The 18491-nt window shown below is 36.3% G+C and overlaps 1 protein-coding gene across 15 annotated transcripts in view; it reads right to left on the reverse strand.

The window, feature by feature from the left end:
* Gpatch8 (G-patch domain containing 8) overlaps positions 1-18491 on the reverse strand; it is a 98975-nt gene that overhangs the window by 59159 nt on the left and 21325 nt on the right. For 5 of the 15 annotated variants that reach the window (XM_074045570.1, XM_074045572.1, XM_074045575.1 and 2 more), the window contains 2 exons: positions 16049-16123; positions 7007-7079 (listed from right to left, as the gene is read on the reverse strand). In XM_074045570.1, the coding sequence (XP_073901671.1) occupies positions 7007-7079; positions 16049-16123 (148 nt within the window). Of the gene's footprint in view, positions 1-7006; positions 7080-10226; positions 10245-14898; positions 14934-16048; positions 16124-18491 lie in introns of all 15 variants that reach the window. The other 10 variants (XM_074045577.1, XM_074045573.1, XM_074045579.1 and 7 more) reach the window with 3 other exon arrangements.

Consider the following 18491-nt stretch of genomic DNA (forward strand, 5'->3'; position numbering starts at 1 on the left):
TCTTACTTTTTGACCAGGCTGGTCCTCCACCTATGCCTTCGTTATAGCTGTGATTACAGGCATATGCCACCACACATCTAACTTTTTGTCTGGGCTGGACTGAAAATGATCCTCATGCTCTTTGCTTCCCAAGTAGCTAGGACTACATCCATGAGCCATCACACTCAGCCAAGTACTACTTTGAAAATAACTCTTAGTTGGGGTGTCGCTCGGTGGTATAGAGTTTTATCTAACATATGCAGCTCTGGATTTGATACCCTGCACTGAAAATACAACAATAATAATAATTCTCCCATGGCTCATCCTAATTATTTTTGACTTCTGTTTTCTTACATTTAGTCTTTTATTCATTTGGAACCTAAGTTGGGGTAAGGTATGACAAGAGGGATCCAATTTTTTTCCCCAACAACACTATTGAGTTCCTGAGGTTCTTTTTTTTTTTTTTTTTTTTTTTTTGATGCTACTGAGGATGGCCTTGTGCACAAGCACTTTACCACTTGAACCACACCACAGTCCTTTTTTAGTTTGTTTTTCAGATGGTGTCTTGTGTTTTTGCTCAGTCTAGCCACTGACCAAATTTCTACCTCTGCCTCCAGAATAGCTGGTATTACAGGTGTGCACCACTACACACAACTTGTTTTTGAGATAAAGAGTCTCACTACCTATTGCTCTAGCTTGTCTAGAACCTCAATCCTCCTATCTCTACCTTTTGAGAAGCTGGGATTACAGACATGCCCTACCATGCCTGGCCCTTACTGATGTTCTTTTCAGATGCTGTCAGACTCAAAAAAGAGATGACAAATGAGCTCATAGGTATTACAACACACCAAATTAGGGATTTAGAGGCCCCCAAACAGAAGCCAGGCATGGACGAACACACCTGTAATGCCAGCTACTCAATATGTAGAGGCAAGAGGATCCCGAATTTGAGGCCAAACCCGGCAAAAGGTAGCAAGACCCCATCTCAAAAACAAAATGGCTATGGGTATAGTATAAATGGTAGAGTACTTGCCTAGCATGTGAAAGGCCCTGGGTTCAACCCCCAGTATGGGTAGCATGGGGGGAAGCCAGAAAACACATACAACAATAATAGCACAGATCTTGGAGTCCAATGTCTAATACATATAACACATAGTAGTTACTACTACTGATAATTCTTGGAACTAGAGAGTAATAAGATAGAAACATCCCTGTTTATGATTTTTACAACATGTAGACCTAAAATGGATTATCACTAATTAAGTTAAAAAACCTAAATATGGAGCATCTATAATCTCAGCACTTGGAGGCAGAAATAGGATCGAAAGTTCAGAGCCACCCTGGGCTACATAATGAGTTCCAGGACAGCCTGGAAACCTTCTCTCCAAATCCCACATCTAAATATGCACAATTTAATAGAGATGTTGACAGTAAGTACTGATGTAACTTTTTTTTTTAGTGACTTCACTTATTTCATCCTTATGACAACTATGTGAAAAGAGGGATGGAGATTTTAATTCCCATTTATGGCTGAGGAAAATCAGTGATGTTAAATTTTCCCTTCACTTAAATGAAATGGCAACATAGAATGAACTCAAACCCAAATCCGATGTTTCCACCAAATGTTAACATACTGCCTTCAGCAAAGTGTGGTAGGCACAGGCCTGCAATCCCAAAACTTGGGAGGCTAAGGTAGGAAGATAGTGGTTGAGGTCACCCTTGACTACAAAGCAAGACCCTGTCTCAATATAAAACGAAACAAAACAAAAATAACCAGAAAAATATAAAACAACAACAACAAAAGCACTTCCCCAATATCCTGCATCAAGTACTTTTATATAAACACGAGAATGGCTACTCTCAAGGAGTTTGAAGCAATATGTCAATTAAATATTCAGACTGATCACATACTTCATTATCCACATGAAAAGAATATACCCAAGTATAAAATATGGTCCCTGGACTGAATAAACCTTGCAATATCTACAATAATTAAAAAGCAAGACTTAGGAGACCAGGAAATAAACCTGAAGGACAGAACTATGCTTTATGCTACTTATGGGCAGCCAGTACAACTAGAATATTTTATTACCTCAGTAAATTTATGTTGGCTGTCTAAATATATTCATTGAGCCTTTCAGATAGGGTGAGTTATGAAACAATATCAGACCCCATTCATTTTCCCCAGGGGTTGAATTTTTAATTTGTGATGAAACAATCAGTCAAATCATCAAACAGCTCTAAGACAATGTAACAAAGGAAGTCTAGGCACCATTTCTGGGCTACACCTACTGACTAAACATATTTCACAGCAAAGTAAGGATTCCATTTCAAAGTTGCCAAAAGGTCATAAAATAATTTCCAGAACTGAATCCAATCCAGCTGCCTCAAAATACAATTATTGCTCCATTCCAAATTAAACAAATCAGCTAGCAGAGTGGCTCAGTGATAACAGCACCTGCCTAGCAAGTGTGAAGCCCTGCGTTCAAACTCCAGTATGGCCAAAAAAGAAAAAAAAAAAAAAATTAAACACATCCAATTGTCCATAATATTCATCAACAGGGTTTTCTTTGTGTTGAAGCAATATATCAATTAAATATTCAGGCTGATCCCTGCATGAAAGATGATATATTGTCAACATAACTTTTCTATAGGTCTTTTATTTAACACTAACTGTCATTTACCTGGCACATACATTAAAAGTTTGGATTTTTGGGTTTTTTTTGCAGTACTGGGGATTGAACTCAGGATGTCAACTTTTTTTTTTTTTTTTTTTTGTGGCAGTACTAGGGTTTGAACTCGGGGCTTTGTCCTTGCTAGGGAGGTAGGTACTCTACTGCCTGAGACACTCTGCCAGCCCCCATAAAATATTTTAGTAAACACTAAGGGAGAGCAGAATATAAAAACATAAAAATAAACCCTGTTTATAAAGTATGATTTTATATCCTGTCACAGAAAACTTCATTTCAGAGTTAGCATGTTCTATTCTCTAACCTATTCGTTGACAAGATATCTGCACTAGAGCCCCCAAGGAGTGTCACACTATTTGTAAAGGTCTTACATGGGTTGGAAAAAAAAAAATAAATAAAAATTTTTTTTTTTTTTTTTGAGACAGTTTCACCATGTAGCCTGGGCTGGCCTCAAACTCACAATCCTTCCTGCCTCAACAAGGAGTGGTGGGACTACAAGTGGATTGAAATAATTTTTAAACTTTTGACAAAAATGTCTTAAGAGACCAGGTTAAATTTTAGTGAATGAGCCAGGTACTGGTGGCTCATGCCTATAATCCTAGCTACCCAGGAGGGAGAGATCAGGAGGATCGAGGTTCAAAGCCAGCCAGGGCAAACAGACCCTATCTTGAAAAAACATTCACAAAAATAGGGCTGGTGGAGTGGCCAAATGTGAAGGCCCTGAATTCAAACCCCCAGTACAAAAAAAAAAAATAGTGAATGATTGTACGTTCAGTGTGTTGAGTCCTAAAGTCAAAATAATAACAAAAAAAGAACTTAAAGTTGACAGTACACTCGTCAATGTAAAGAATTTACAAAGTGTATCACAATCATAAGGCCCTGATTTCAAATCCTACTACTGAAAAACAACAAAAAGCTTACAAAGTGTAAGCCCAAAAATTACATGTACTACCCAGTCTATAAACCCTGAGGAAGTATCATCATTTTTACTAGAGCAAAAGGGCTTTCTTCAGAAGTGGTTATTTATAACAAAGGTTTGGTACACTGAAAAAAAACTTGTCACAAATTACCTCAATGTCCCATAAATGTAGTTAAATTCTAGGTCAAATCACGTGAATTAGAGAAAGAGCTAAGTAAGACAAATCAGAATAATACCTGCACAGTGTTGAATTTGACACTAAGAAATAAAGTTATTTACAAAACAAACTTTACCCTCAATGTTGGAAACAGAATGAAATTCTATTATTTATGAAGGATAAAGGCACTGTAGTTTAAACAGTAGTTTAAAACAGGTCAACAATGTAAATATACTTAATATTATTTAACTGTACACTTAAAAATGGTTAAGATAAGCTGATCCAGCACTCCAGAAAGCTAACACAGGAGGATCCCTTTCAAGTTTGAGGCCCTCACTACAAATTGAGACCTTGTCTCAAAACAAAGGCAACAAAGACACAAAGAATGTTAAATTGGGAAGGGGGAGAGGAGGAGAGAAAGAGAGAGAAAAGGGATGAGAGGAGAGGAGAGGAAGGTAAAAATGATTAAGATGACAAATTTTGTTATGTGTTTTTGGCACAATTAAAGAGAAAAACCAGGCCAGGCACTGGTGGCTAACACCTGTAATCTTAACTACTCAGGAGGCAGAGATCAGGAGGATTATAGTTTGAGGACAGCCTGGGCAAAACTGAGCCTATTTCAAAACTGCACAACACAAAAAAAGGGCTGGAGGAGTAGCTCAAGTGGTAGAATGCCTGCCTAGTAAGCCTGAAGCTCTAAATTCAAACCTCAGTATTGACCAAAAAAAAAAGGAAAAACAACTTCAAATAGGTTTCAAATTTCCTTTGTATTTTTAAATGAATAGATTTGAGTTACTGAGTGCTTACCATATTCCTGTCACCATGGAGATGGAGATAAAACCTAATTTCTCTTTACAATGAGATCAAAGCTTAAAGAGAACCAAAATTCAACAGTCCTTAAAAACAGAAAAATAGTAATTTTGGACCATTCATAGTTAAGTATCCATTTAACTTTGTTAAACATACATACATACATAAAGACTGGCAGTGTAGGTTAGTGGGAGACCACATGCCTATTATGCACCAGCCCTAGTTTCAATCTCCAGGGCCAAAAAAAAAAAAAAAGTCCCACAACCACACACACAAATGTATGTATACAATCTACACCCTCTTTAGGCTCTAGTTATAAAGTCTCTGGTGTTCAACATGAAAAATTCTGGGCGTCAAATAGCTATGCTAACACTTATGAAATACCCCCACCTGTGAGCCTGAACAAAGGGGAAGGGAGGAACACCGCACATATTCAATTAGGAAGCAAGGTTTCAAAATCAGAGGGAAAAAAATTAAATCTAGTCTTCAGGTCTTCTTCTGAGCAATTATTACTGCCACTCAGTTCAACCCAATACTTACAACTATGAAAATGACTACGACAAAATCTACCAAAAGCCATCTCTGTTTCAGTCCTGAACACCCACCCCTACCATACTTTGGACCTTTATAAAATCTGTAGTCTGTATTTTTGTTTGACTGTGAAGAGTTCTTATGCTTCTCAGAAAACAAGCTTAATGGTAATCAAATCTCTCCAAAAGAAAAGGCTAATATAAAAACAAAGGCTTGTTGTTGTTTGTTTTTTGAGACAAGGTCTCAAGATGCAATCCAGACTGGCTTTGAACTTGCAATACCTCTACCCCCGGCCTCCTGGGATTTCAGAAGTGGACAATCATGTCTGGCAAAAGCACAGTTTTGGGTTTTTTTTTTTGTTTTTGTTTTTTGTTTTTTTTTGCAGTACTGGGGCTTGAACTCAGGGCCTTCCATCTTAAGCCCACTCTACCAGCCCTACTTTTGTGAAGGGTTTTTTGAGATAGGGTCTCGAGAACTATTTGACTGGGATGGCTTCGAACCGCGCTCTTCTGTACCTCTGTCTCCTGAGTAGCTAGAATTACAGGCATGAGCCACCGGCACCCAGCCAAAAGCAGAGCTTTTAATGAATGAAATTCTATTTCCTGTCCTCTTGTTGCTTCTTAACATATTTGCTTGATTAGACTTTTGCATTCAACTGAAAAATCCATTTCCAAAATTCAATTAATTAGTCAAATTACCTCACCTATCTTCAAACAGACCTTTAAGGGCTGGTGGAGTGGCTAAAGTGGTAGAGCACCTGCTTAGCAAGTGTAAGGCCCTGAGTTCAAATCCCCAGTACTACCCAAAAAAAAAAAAAACAAAACAAAACAGAAACAGACATTTATACAATGCGGTCCTCCACAATCAGATGCAGAAGTACAAATGTCCTCAATTCTGAGATAGTATTCTTCAGGGCAACAAAAGCTCTTGAATCTGACAGAACTAAAAAGTATAGGCAGTTTCCAAACAGCAAGAACTCAGAAGCAGGCTACAGCATGATGGTGTGGTTTGAAGATAGCAGGGTCAAAAAGCTGGCAAGATTGCATCTCAACAAACAAACCAGGCATGGTGGTACATACCTGTATTCCTAGCTATGTGGGAGGTAGGGAGGATTATGGTCTAAGACTGGCCCAGGCAAAAAGCACAAGACTCTGAAAAATAGCTACAGCAAAAAGATCTGGGAGTGTGCCTCAAGTGGTTGAGCACTTGCCAAGCAACATAAGGCCCTGAATTAAAACTCCAGATGTACATTCAGATGTACAAATGTTAGTATTTTGTTTTATCTATAGTTAAAAAGAAAAATAAATTAAATAGAAACTTTAAGTCATGCATTTTCCAGAGCCTGATTTGAACCAGAGAAATGGCCTCTGCTTGGAGAGCCCTAGGAAACCTCTGCTTTCATTTTATGTTTTTCTCTCCACCACTACATAAATTCTGATCACAGAGCAAAAAAGCCAGAGAAATTATCTGCATTAGAGAGAATTTGGAAGTACAAAAGTTAAACTCTGCTGTTGAATTATACTCTTTGTTAATACTGAAGCCACAATACAGTATCACTAAAATGCATAAAGAAAAGCAAAGTCTGATAAGATAGTATGTGTTCCTTTTACTTCACCCATCCATCACTATCATACACATAAATTCAAATGGATTGAGCTATACGCAGTATATTTGACCTCTGAATTTTAATGACACAGCAGCTTACTCCTGCAAATTATTGGCAAATATGGAGGCTAAACAGCAACTTAAAATGCAGTTACAGGAAAAATAGGCTATTCTAGCAGGGGGAAAGGCAGGGTGGAAAAACCCAAACACTTCTTAAAAACACAACAAATACATTCAGGTATAAGAAACATTGCTTGCTTTCTTGCTTGCTTTTGCATTTTTTTTTTTTTTTTTTGGTAAATTTTAAAAACTTACCCTGAAGAGATTTTCCCAATCCCTGGCCCAGCTTCCACCCATGTTTCTGGAGTAAGCGGTGTCCAATATTATCCTGACAGACAGAACAGAGAGACAAACCAAAAATATTCCAATAATATATTCTTCCCTTCCTAATTACATTTACACAGGTGATGAGCAAGAGATAATTCTACATATATGCATGCAAAAAGGTGCTAATAATAGGATAAATGTGCCCAATAAAAGGGACATTAATGTAAAAAAGAAATGCTGGCTAGTATTTTATATGGGAAGAACATATGGGGTGAGGGTCCTTTCTGATGGTGTGCTGGGCAACTTTTGTACATACACTTTAAAAAGGAGAAAAGTGGGAAAGGAAAAAGGGGAAGAATACATTTATAAAATTTTAAAACTAACATTAAAAAGCATAAAATCAAGGTACTTATACAATCATATCCACCACCTAGACAGCACCACTTTAAAGATTTTTTTTAAATAAAAAAAAAGAAAATCTACATTGTATTTAGTTATTTTATGTGTCAGGCTTTCATGATACAAAGTAAGTTATGAGTGTAAGACTGCCCCACCACTAGAAATGAAAAAACAATCAGCAAAATCCAGGCTAGACTTGATTGGGTTTTTAAATATATATATAATATAAATATTTAACTAGCATGCAGCCAATATTAAACTGAAAAAACAGTGAGGTTAGTAAAACAAGAAATTAAACTGATTAAACAGAAAAATAAAATGAGCTCAAGCACAGACTGAGTGATGCATTTCAACATGTAGTCTAACAGAAATGCTAAGATGTTAGAATGAAACAGGCCTAGCAATAAGTTAACAGTAAAGAACCATTAGTGCATGTAGGGGGGGGAAAAAACCAACATACATAATGTCTCATCTTCCTAGGAGCACACTAGGAAATTTATTTCAATGTGAATTGCATGAAAAGACACCAGAAACAACAATTAGATGTCAGCTTTTGTGTAAAAGGCCAAGAAATCAAAAACTGCTAGCAGTATAAGTACCACTCAAGTGGTAGAGCACCTGCCCAGCAAGCTTGAGACCCTGAGTTCAAACCCCACTACCGCCAAACAGTCAGAACTTGGTGGCTTATACCTATAATCCTAGCTACTCAGGAAGTAAAGATCAGGAGGATAGCAGTTTGAAGTCAGCCTGGGCAAACAGTTCTTGAGACCTAGTCTCTAAAAAACCCTTCACAAAATAGGGCTGGTGGAGTGGCTCAAGGTGTAGGCCCTAAGTTCAAACCCCAGTCCTCAGGGGAAAAAAAGAAACAGCTTTTGTCCAATTCTCTGCTTTGTAATTTACAATTATTGCAAAGTAACAAGACAAAGCTAAAATAACCTTCAGAAAAAAAATGTACCAGAAAAAATGATGATACTAATCCAAAGAAAAACATTTAAGGCTGGGGATGTAACTCAGTGGTACAGTGTTAGCCTAGCTTGCACAAGGCCATAGGTTCAACATGCATTTTTGTAAGTTATAGTATTAATCTAGTATCACCATTTGGAAATAATCTCATTATGCTTGAAATTAATTTATAGAGCTAAAAAACCACAAATCTCTCATTGAAATCAAATAGCTCATATTAAACTGTTTATTGTCAGTTCCATATTCAATGATAAAAAGTCTTTGGAGTTGTAGAGGAAAGAAAAACATTAGTTTACTGTTATCTTCTCTGGCAGAAATTAGAAGATGCAGCCTCCCCAAATGCTTTGCTTTTTTTTTTTTTCAGGGACAATTTCCTTCCACAATTTTAGTGGAGCATGCAAACTACAAAACTGGACTGAGAAGTTGATTATTCATTAATGGAGGAGGGAAATGAGGATAGTATGTGTTTTGTTTTGAGACATGGTCTCCCTATGTTGTTCAGGCTGGCCTGAATCTTGCAATCCTCTTGCCTCAGCCTCTCTGAGTGCACCACATGCCTGGCCCCCATTTTTGCACCACTTCCCGACCTTTGGAGACTGGGTTTTGCTGTGTTGCCCAGGACAGCTTTGAACACTTGATCCTCCCTATTCTGCCTGAGCCTCCTAAGGAGCTGGGATTACAGCTCTGCACCACTGCATCTGGCTCTCAGGATACTTTTTAAAACAAAAAGTAGAGGCACATGAAAATGAAAAACATTTCTAAAACAAGATATGCTCAGCATGGTGACTAACATCTGTAACCTCAGCTACTTGGGAGACAGAGGTAGGAGGACTGTGATTTGAGGCCAGGCTTAGGCAAAAAAATAAGTGTGATCCCATCTAAATAAATAAACTGGGTGTGGTGGTACCTGTAATCCCAGCTACTGGAGAGGCACAGGCAGGAGGATGGCAGACTTAGGCCTGCCTAGGAAAAAAGTGCAAGACCCTGTCTGAAACCTAACTAGAAGCAAAAAGGGCTGGAGAAGTGCCTCAAATGGTAGAGCTGAATTCAAATCCCAGTACCACATATAAACAAAAGGTCCTATTGTTTAATATGGTGTACAAAAGATCACCATAAATTATTCTTGCTAAGAATTAAGAAACACTAGGCTATGTGCAATTCCAAGCGATGACTTTCATATTACTAAACATCGCAAAAACTTTTAATTCGACACTGTTGCTGCTTCCCTTCTTCCCTATATGCCAGGAAAAGCATCCTCTAACTCAGTATTGAGTGTGCCTATTTATAAATACTTTCACTATTTAAAAAAAAAAAATTAAAGACTGGGGATTTAGCTCAGTGATAGAGCACATGCCTAGCGTGGCAAGGCCAGGATTTGATGCTCAGGAATACAAAATAAAATAAAATAATTAAAAGTCTCAATATAAGTAATATTAACAGAAAAAATAGACCCTTACTTTCCTACTGTGAAAACACACTTATCTATATGTAAAATCTTCATTTTGTATTCTAATTATTATAAAGGACAAGGATAGGATAATGACTCCAAGAACACGTAATTAATTAAATTAGTGTCTAATCTCTTAATACACTAAGTGCTGTATTTATTTGGCACAGAGATTCAGGTATTAAATTATGCTGACAAAAATTGTTGTCCCCCTCCCCCATTTTATTGCGGCTTTTCTTTTGTTTTTGTTTTTTGAAGAAACTTAATCTTTGGCTAACTGGAGATGAGACATTATGCTGACTGTGTTATATTATGAATGCACTAAAATAAACAGACAGATGAAGCAGTATGCTATTTCCAAAAGCAGTGCAAGTGGAGTGAAAGCATTTCCATACGAACCTGGCTTTAAAAACTGGGCTGTCAAAAGAACAGTTAAATGTAACACAAAGTAAGAAACTGTCCGATCACTAATGGTCATTTTTTTGTTTGTTTTTTTTTTTTTGTCTTGTTTTCAATTCACTGCTTGCAAGTAATGTATTTATTAAAGAAGAGTGAAAGCATAAGTAAATTCACAAGTCAAGACCAGCTGAGAGATTCAAGAGCAGCGTGTTGTGACTAACAACAGTGAAAGGAAAAGCAAATGTTAAAGGGAGAGGGAGAAAAAAGAAAAATTTAGGTTATACACATTAGCACTACTTTTGCAAAACCACTCAAGAGGATGGCCATCACCTTCTCAGACAAAATACACAAAATAGTGGCTCTTTTCCCTAAAACTTTTTACTATTCTTACAAATTAAATCTACTTTCTCTAGTATGAAAGTGAGTGAAATGTTGGGTGCTCCATTAAAAAAGGATGCTACTCTTAAATCCTGCAACAGAAACAATAAATATCTCCCAGAACCTGTTCTCTTTACCAACCTCCTTAAGTAAATAAATGACCTTTCCTATCATTTCAAACTACCTGCTTTTGGAGGAAAAAGCAACTCTGTGGCTCTCCAGAAAGGGCTAGTAATCAGTATGACCTCCTACCAAAAAAAAGAAAAAAAGGTTTTTATAGACACTCATCAAAACTCAATGGGCTAAGGATGATGAGTAATACAAGGAAAACATACCAATACCTTAAACACAGTGGAATGAAGCAGACTTGGCTACCTCTTGAAAAGATCAAAGCTTAAACTGGCACAAGTTACTACAGCTCCAACAGGTAATCTAAACAGAACAGGGGCAATGAGCACTAGAATATACTTCTAAAATCATAACTATTAGAATTGTAAAAAATAAAACAGTAATTACTTACTATTTCAGTTACTTTAATAGTTACTAAAAATCTTGCAGTTTTTGGATTTTAAAATAAAATATATAAGCCGGGTACCTATGGATCACACCTATGATCCTAGGTACTTGGGAGGCTGAGATTAGGAGGATTATGCTTCAAGGCCAGCATGGGGGGGGGGGCACGCGCACGGAGTTAATAGTTGGTGAGACCCTATCTCCAAAATAACCAGAGCAAAATGGACAGGAGGTGTGGCTCAAGTGGTAGAGCAACTGTTTTGCAAGCACAAAGCTCTGAGTTCAAACTCTAGTCCCAATAAATAAACAAACAGAGGTTTTGAATTATACTCTCATAAAACCAAAAGTAAATAACTTTTTTTTCTCTTTAAACAGTTCTAGCTTACAATTAACACAGTGTGTGATTGTGGTAGGTTGTTTATAATTTAAACATATATGTAAGAATTGCAAAGAAAATCTAAATTTAAACTATAGAGTAAAGCAAATGAATTTTGCCCAAGGGGGAGTAACACACACACAAGAAAAATGGTTTTCTACATCATTCACAGGGTTCCAACAAACCACCCCATATGTTAAGACTCTGTGCTTGAGTTTCAAAATGGTGGCTGTGTGGCACGTTCCTTGTTTGAAAATGAAGCTCTCCTACTTGTGGTTAAAAAAGGAAAATACAAAAGTTTTTTTTTTAACCAATTACTCCTATTGACCTTTTTTTTTCCTATCTCTAAACTTAAATGTATAATTAAAGATGTTGTATTTCCAACCTTTGCTCTTCTCTATTATGTGAGAGACAAAATTTTTAAATGGGAAAATCTTTGAAATCAAGAAATGTGTATTGTACACAATTGCCAACATACTGAAAAAATATCAACCTTTTTAAATTAAAAATTGACAGCCACATCCAATTTATACAATTTAGTCCATTTTCAACAGTGACAAAAATAATAAGTCTCTTGAGTGGATTGTAAGCTTTGCTGATTGTGTATTAAAGACTCTATAAGCAAGAACCAAATGCTACCAGGTGAACCCATGCAAACAAGTTGTAAAAGTTTCCAAAACAAAAAAAAAGAAATCTATAGCTCACTACAGATGACACAATGAAGACTAGAGAGAAAAGCCATATAGTAATGCTACACCATTCAGCTCCAAGAAGCACATTATTTATTGTGCAGTTCACATAAGGTCACTGCTAAATGTCAAATCATCAGTCTTTATATAGTTACAGTTTGGAACTAGTGGAGTCCACAGATCTAAACAGATATGCAACATGACAAAAATCCAATTATGCATATACTTCTAAATCCCTACATAAGCAAACTAGACATCAGCAACTAGAGTTTGAAAACTTACACTAATTTTGAAAAACCTACTAAATCAAACTGACAATGATTAAGGCAGGATTTTAATCAGTCAGGTAAAGCAAAGACCAACTAATGGCTGATGGGTAGTTGCACTTCCAGATGCAACATGAGAGCATATTTTAAGTCTATGATGCAGGCATTTTGCTTTTCGTATAAGTGAACATCATACTCCCACCTGACTTCTCATTTTTAAGCTATGACAGAAGTCATAAAGGATTACATATCCTAAATCACACCAACCAATTCTGCTAACTATGATGGAATCCCACATTGGGCTATATCTTTACATAGTTTTGTTTTCCAAATACTCTAAGTATATGAAAGTCATAGTTATAATGGCTGGGACTTTAAAATCTCATAAAACAACAACTTTTTTTTTTTTTTTTTGATGGTACTGGGGTTTGAACTCACAGCCTTGCACTTACTAGGCAGGCACTCTACCACTTGAGCCATCCCAACAGCCCAACTATGACTTTAAAAATTCAAGTTCAAGAAAAATAAAATGTTAATACTGTACATTTTCATTTTAATTCAAATAATCAATTTATCTAGCAATTCCTTCATAATTTTCCTAGAAAGTTTTAGTTCTGATCAGAAATTTCATTGAAGGATATTTGGTTGGTTGAAATAAAGAAAAGGAAGTGAAATTTCATAGTAAGTATTATTAAATACTTTACAAATGCAGGATTTTGACTGTTTTCAACATTTGCCTATTGAAATTAAAATACCTGTATCATCTCACTAACAAATCTAGATTTCAGAAGTTCGGTAAAGTATAATGCATTATTGTATCTTTGAATCTCATTTCTCATCTTGCTGGTTTGCATTAAATTTACCCTATTACAAAACAGGAAGACCTTAAACCTATACTCACAATAACCCTTCACACAGGCATATTCTTGGCACAAACCTGTGCAGAGACTTCCATGGTTATCAGCTGCTGCAGATTACCTTTGTTTAAAAAAATAATGACTAGACCTTTAGCTCCTGCAATGATCTGTAGACTCCCAAAGCTGCTTATTTCCAGCCACTTTTGAGTTGCATGCTGTAGCAAAACAGTCAGCACCTCTCAATAGATATTGCTGCAGAGAAAGATTTTAATTCAGCAGAGACTCTCTCTGTGTGTTAGAAGCAACACACCCCTTAAGAACAAAACAGCTCAATACAGCCAGCCAGCCATATAACTTGGTATATGCTTATTACTTGGTGGACATTCCTTAGATGATAGGGGACTTTTTTCTTTGGGAGAAGAGGGAACACCACCTTGATGCCAATCATGTAGGTATTTCTTTTCAAACTTTAAGTTTTATTCCCAAATGATTAGGTAGCAGAAATAAGAACCCTCTTTATCTTTTGAGTCCCACTTCTATTTAACACATTGTAGGTTATAAAGCTCCTGCTATTACTACTACGTAAGCTACCATATGACAAATAATGCATATGCGCTTCAGAAGTAAATTTTCAATAGTAGTATATATATATATATATTTATTAATATAATATACATCTCTGGGTATACATTATAAAAAAGTTAAATATCTAGTCAGTACTATACTACTGGCTATTTTAAATGGAAAAGATAACATAACTTAGTAAATAAGGCACATGTAAATTCTCCTACTCATTGAGATTACTCGACAATGATTATTCAATCAGACTGTCTTCTCATAGTACTCTTCCAACGACACATGCTAGAACCTGTGGACAATGGGGTAAATTAGCAGGCCACAGGAATGAATTTTAAAAAACTCTTAAACAATGTGGCCCTAAAAGAAGGCTTCAGAAATGTTAAATATCATTTAGTGCTTTAAAAAAAAAAGTCTGTTAAATTAACAATAATGAATAGTAGACTGCAAATTCAGGCTAATTAAATTTCCTGTTACTGGCAAGTCAAGAGTATTCAACAGAATTATAACTTCTACAGGAATATTAACAAGTCATGCACCTTATAAAATATGGCACTGGGGACCTGCTGCTGATGGTTTATTCTTAAACTTTCACCCAAAGAAACCTAGTCAAATTAAAACAGAAAAATTAAATTATTTTAAGTACAAGATACTGATTTGCCTATGGATTTCAGTATGAAATTCTGCCTGGTAATAATCCCCAAAATGATACAGAACAAGGCACAAATTTCAGTGAATTTTAACTTAGTAATGTGGGACTGGCATTTCATTCTTATGTCAAAACACTAGACTGGACTTTCAGCACCATATCAGATATGAATTCTCCCTCTGCAGCATTATCACATGCGTCATCAATTACTGCCATGCCTAAGTCTAGCAACATGCCAGCACATTAAGACAGAAAGTACTATATGCAGTGTTCACTGGACCAGAAGGACAGAAGTAAGAAAGGGAGGTGGGGGAGAAAGAAACCCTTGAGAAGAAATTAAAAAAAAAGGCAGACCGTGCAATACAAACCAGATCATGGCTGCTTAGCTAATATGGGCCAACTGCTGTGGAAGAAAAATGTCGAACACCCCAAGTTGTGTAAATTTCTGTAAACATCTAAACACACACACAAACACACAACACCAACCTAATTAGGAACACAAATATATGTTGATCCTTTACTATGTCACAGTTTTGAAAATAAAAGCTAAAGTATCTGTGCTCTCTAAATTGCCTTGTTATCTCCCAGAGGGAAAAGCAATTGATGTTTTTTAAAGGGAGGGAGGGCTTACTGCTATAAAGATTAAGGTCCCCTCTTTGACTTTTTTCCCCATGTACGTTTTTCAATGCCTCAATGAAACCCTTATTAAATATGTACACTTAAGCACAAATATTAAATGCTGACAATAATGACAAGCTTAGACATTTTAACGACAGACTGTGTTATTTAAAATAATGGGTTTTCAAAATAAAGTGTTTAAAAATTAAGATGATTTTTGTTTCTTAATTAAGAGATGGAAAATAAATCTCTTTGTTCTACCATTTGGCATCATTAATGTCCCAAACTAAGCAGTGAGAAAGGATAGAAATAATCGACTTTTGAAGGGAAAAAAAAAAAAACCAGACATTTCTTTTTGCTTTGTTTTGTGGCGCTGGGGATCAAACCCAGGACCTTGGCAAGCACTCTACCACTGAGCTACATCCCTAACCCATAAATTAAACACTTCTTAAACTACAGGAGACCAAGTTTACAACATTTCACAAGAGTCTGGGAAATAAAATTGATTATTTCTTAACTGTTTCTAATGGGCCATTTCATACATGTTTATGTTGCCCAGGAAAAGTATTAAAGGATCAAAATACATTTTACTCCTTTATTTAATTTACAAAAACACTAAACTTTAACTTGCTATCTTTATTAAAATATCAGCATGGGTCAAAATGACATTTTTTTCAATCAAAATTGTAATTTTTTTTCTCTAGCTTTAGACTGATTTCCCAATATATTAAATATAAAATTACATACAAAACTCTATTTGATTTCTGTAGAGCATGCAAGAAAATCGCTCTAAACTACTAGCAGTCGTTAATAAAACTTAACTTCATTCACATCAAGTGCCACACGAGCAACTACCTAACTGACTGGCTAAGACCCAAAATAAAACACTGGTCATCTTACCGATTCTATAGGCTTGTCAAGAGAAGCTTGTTCAATTTCCAAATGTCCTTCTTCATACTGATCAAAGTGATTACCCTGGAAAAAGAAGATTATAGTTATTTTTAAAAAATAATAAATATCAAAATGATTAACATCCTAAGAAAACTGCACCACAAATTTATACTAAAAAAAAAAAAAATCTAGCTGGGTGCCGGTGGCTCATGCCTGCAATCCTGTCTACTCAGGGGGCAGAGAACAGGAGGATAGTGGTTCAAAGCCAGCCCAGTTAGGGGGTGGGGGCAGGGGGGACAAATGAACCAAGCCTTGTATGCACATATGAATAATAAAAGAAAAATGAAAAAAAAAAAAAAAAAAACAAAGCCAGCCCAGTCAAATAGTTCATGAGACCCTATCTCAAAAAAATCCTTCACAAAAATAGGGCTGGTTGAGTGACTCAAAATGAAGGCCCTGAGTTCAAGCCCCAGTATTACAAAAAAAAAAAAAAAAAAAAAAAAAAAGGAGTTTCAGCCTAGGGCTGGAGGTAAGGCTCAAGTCATAGAGCACCAGCCTAGCAAACACAGAGCCCTAAATTCAAACCCCAGAACAACACACACACATACAAAAAGAGTTTAAGCCTAAAAACCTGAACTCTTCTTCCTCTGACAAGTGCTAAAATTGTTAACAACATTAAACAATCATTTGGACATCAACTCTTTTTCTTTTTTGGTAGTACTGGTTTGAACTCAGGGCCTTACACTTGGGAGGCACGTACTCTACTATGAGCCACTCCAATAGCTAACATTAACTCTTTAGACTGACTGTATTAGGAAAAAAAAAAGGGGGGGAGTGGCCCAAATAATGTGTACACATGTTAAGTAAATGTAAAAATAAAATTAAAAACAAAAAGTATCCACTGCAAAAAAAAACTCCTGTACGCATGTAAAAGTATTAAATAAAATGTATATACTTTTCTCTTCATAAAACAAAAACAACAAGAAAGGGCCATACTGTCTTACTTTCATACTAAAGAAAATAGATTACAGTCAGGTGTGATGGTTCATGCCTATACGCCCAGCACTTGGGAGGAAGAGGCAGGTCAGCCTGAGCTACAGAGCAATACTCTTATCTCAAAAGGGAAAAAAAGACAGACTGAGAGAGAAGAAGAATGAAAGAGCAAGAGAGAAAGAAAAAGAAAAGAAGTCATAATATAAAAATGTAAATAAAAAACAATAATTATAATACTGCTCAATGTTGACAACACAATTTTTTTTTTTTTTTGGCAGAGGTAGAGAGCAAACCCAGGGCCTTGTGCATGCTAGGCAAGCACTCTACCATTGCGCTATTCCCCAAGTCAACATTACTTTTAACTAAAACTACTAAGACACAATTGCTACCTAACATATTCTCAAGATATTGGAAAGCACAATTTCTTGACACAATATCCAAGTACAACTATTCCTCAAGATGATCTGAGCAGGGTTGGGGATTTAGCTCAGTGGAAGAGCGCCTGCCTGGCAAGTGCAAGGCCCTGAGTTTGGTCCCCAGTACCGGAAAAAAAAAAAAAAAAAAAAAGATGATCTGACCTGCCAAGGAAAAAACATGCCTGTACAATGCCATGGCTAATTATAATCAAGCAAGCTGTCATTGCAACTAGAGTAAGGTAAAACAGTTCAACTAAAGATAGGTGCAGACAACTAGGAAGTTATAACTAATCACAGTTTTCTCAGATCTCCCTGCTCCATTAGAAAAGAGTAGCTCTTAATATGACACTGAATCAATAATTTTCTGATTCCCTTCTTGTTACGAAGGACAGGACATGAAGACTTGTGAGTTCTCAGTTGACCTAAGTCAAAAGACTAAAGACGACTTCTGGCTAGCCTAAATTAATTTGCTGTGTTTCGGAATGATATGACAACTTAAATGTTAACCTAACAAATTATTTTTCTTTTGCAAGGTAAAAATTCTAGTTAAGTAAATAAAACTGAATGATGGAGAGCTTTAACATTTGACCTAGTATTAGAATTTTCCTTGCTAAATTATGGGGTCTTTAGAGATAAGAACTGAGTTTTGTTTCTCTTTTACGGCCCCAACATTTACTAGGGTAGGTAAACACTAAAGAATAATTAGGTGCTCAAATTGTGGGGCAGTGATTTAAAAAAAAAGTTCCAGAACTAGACAGTGGTGGTGATGACAGTTGAACATTATTGTTTCATGCCACCAAACTATGTATACGCATTAAAATGTAAAATTGCATGTGGATCTTACCGCAATAAAAGAAAGGAACCATGGGGCATGAGGTTTTCCAAACACAAAAAAACAAATTTAACAGAAGGGCTGGGAAGTAGCTCAGTGGTACAGCACTTGCCTAGTCTGTGCAAGGCCCTGGGTTTGATCCCCAGCAACACACACACACACACACACACACACACACACACACACACACACGCACGCGCGCACACACACA

This window comes from Castor canadensis, chromosome 11 (genome assembly GCF_047511655.1).
Source record: "Castor canadensis chromosome 11, mCasCan1.hap1v2, whole genome shotgun sequence".
Taxonomy (NCBI): Eukaryota; Metazoa; Chordata; class Mammalia; order Rodentia; family Castoridae; genus Castor; species Castor canadensis.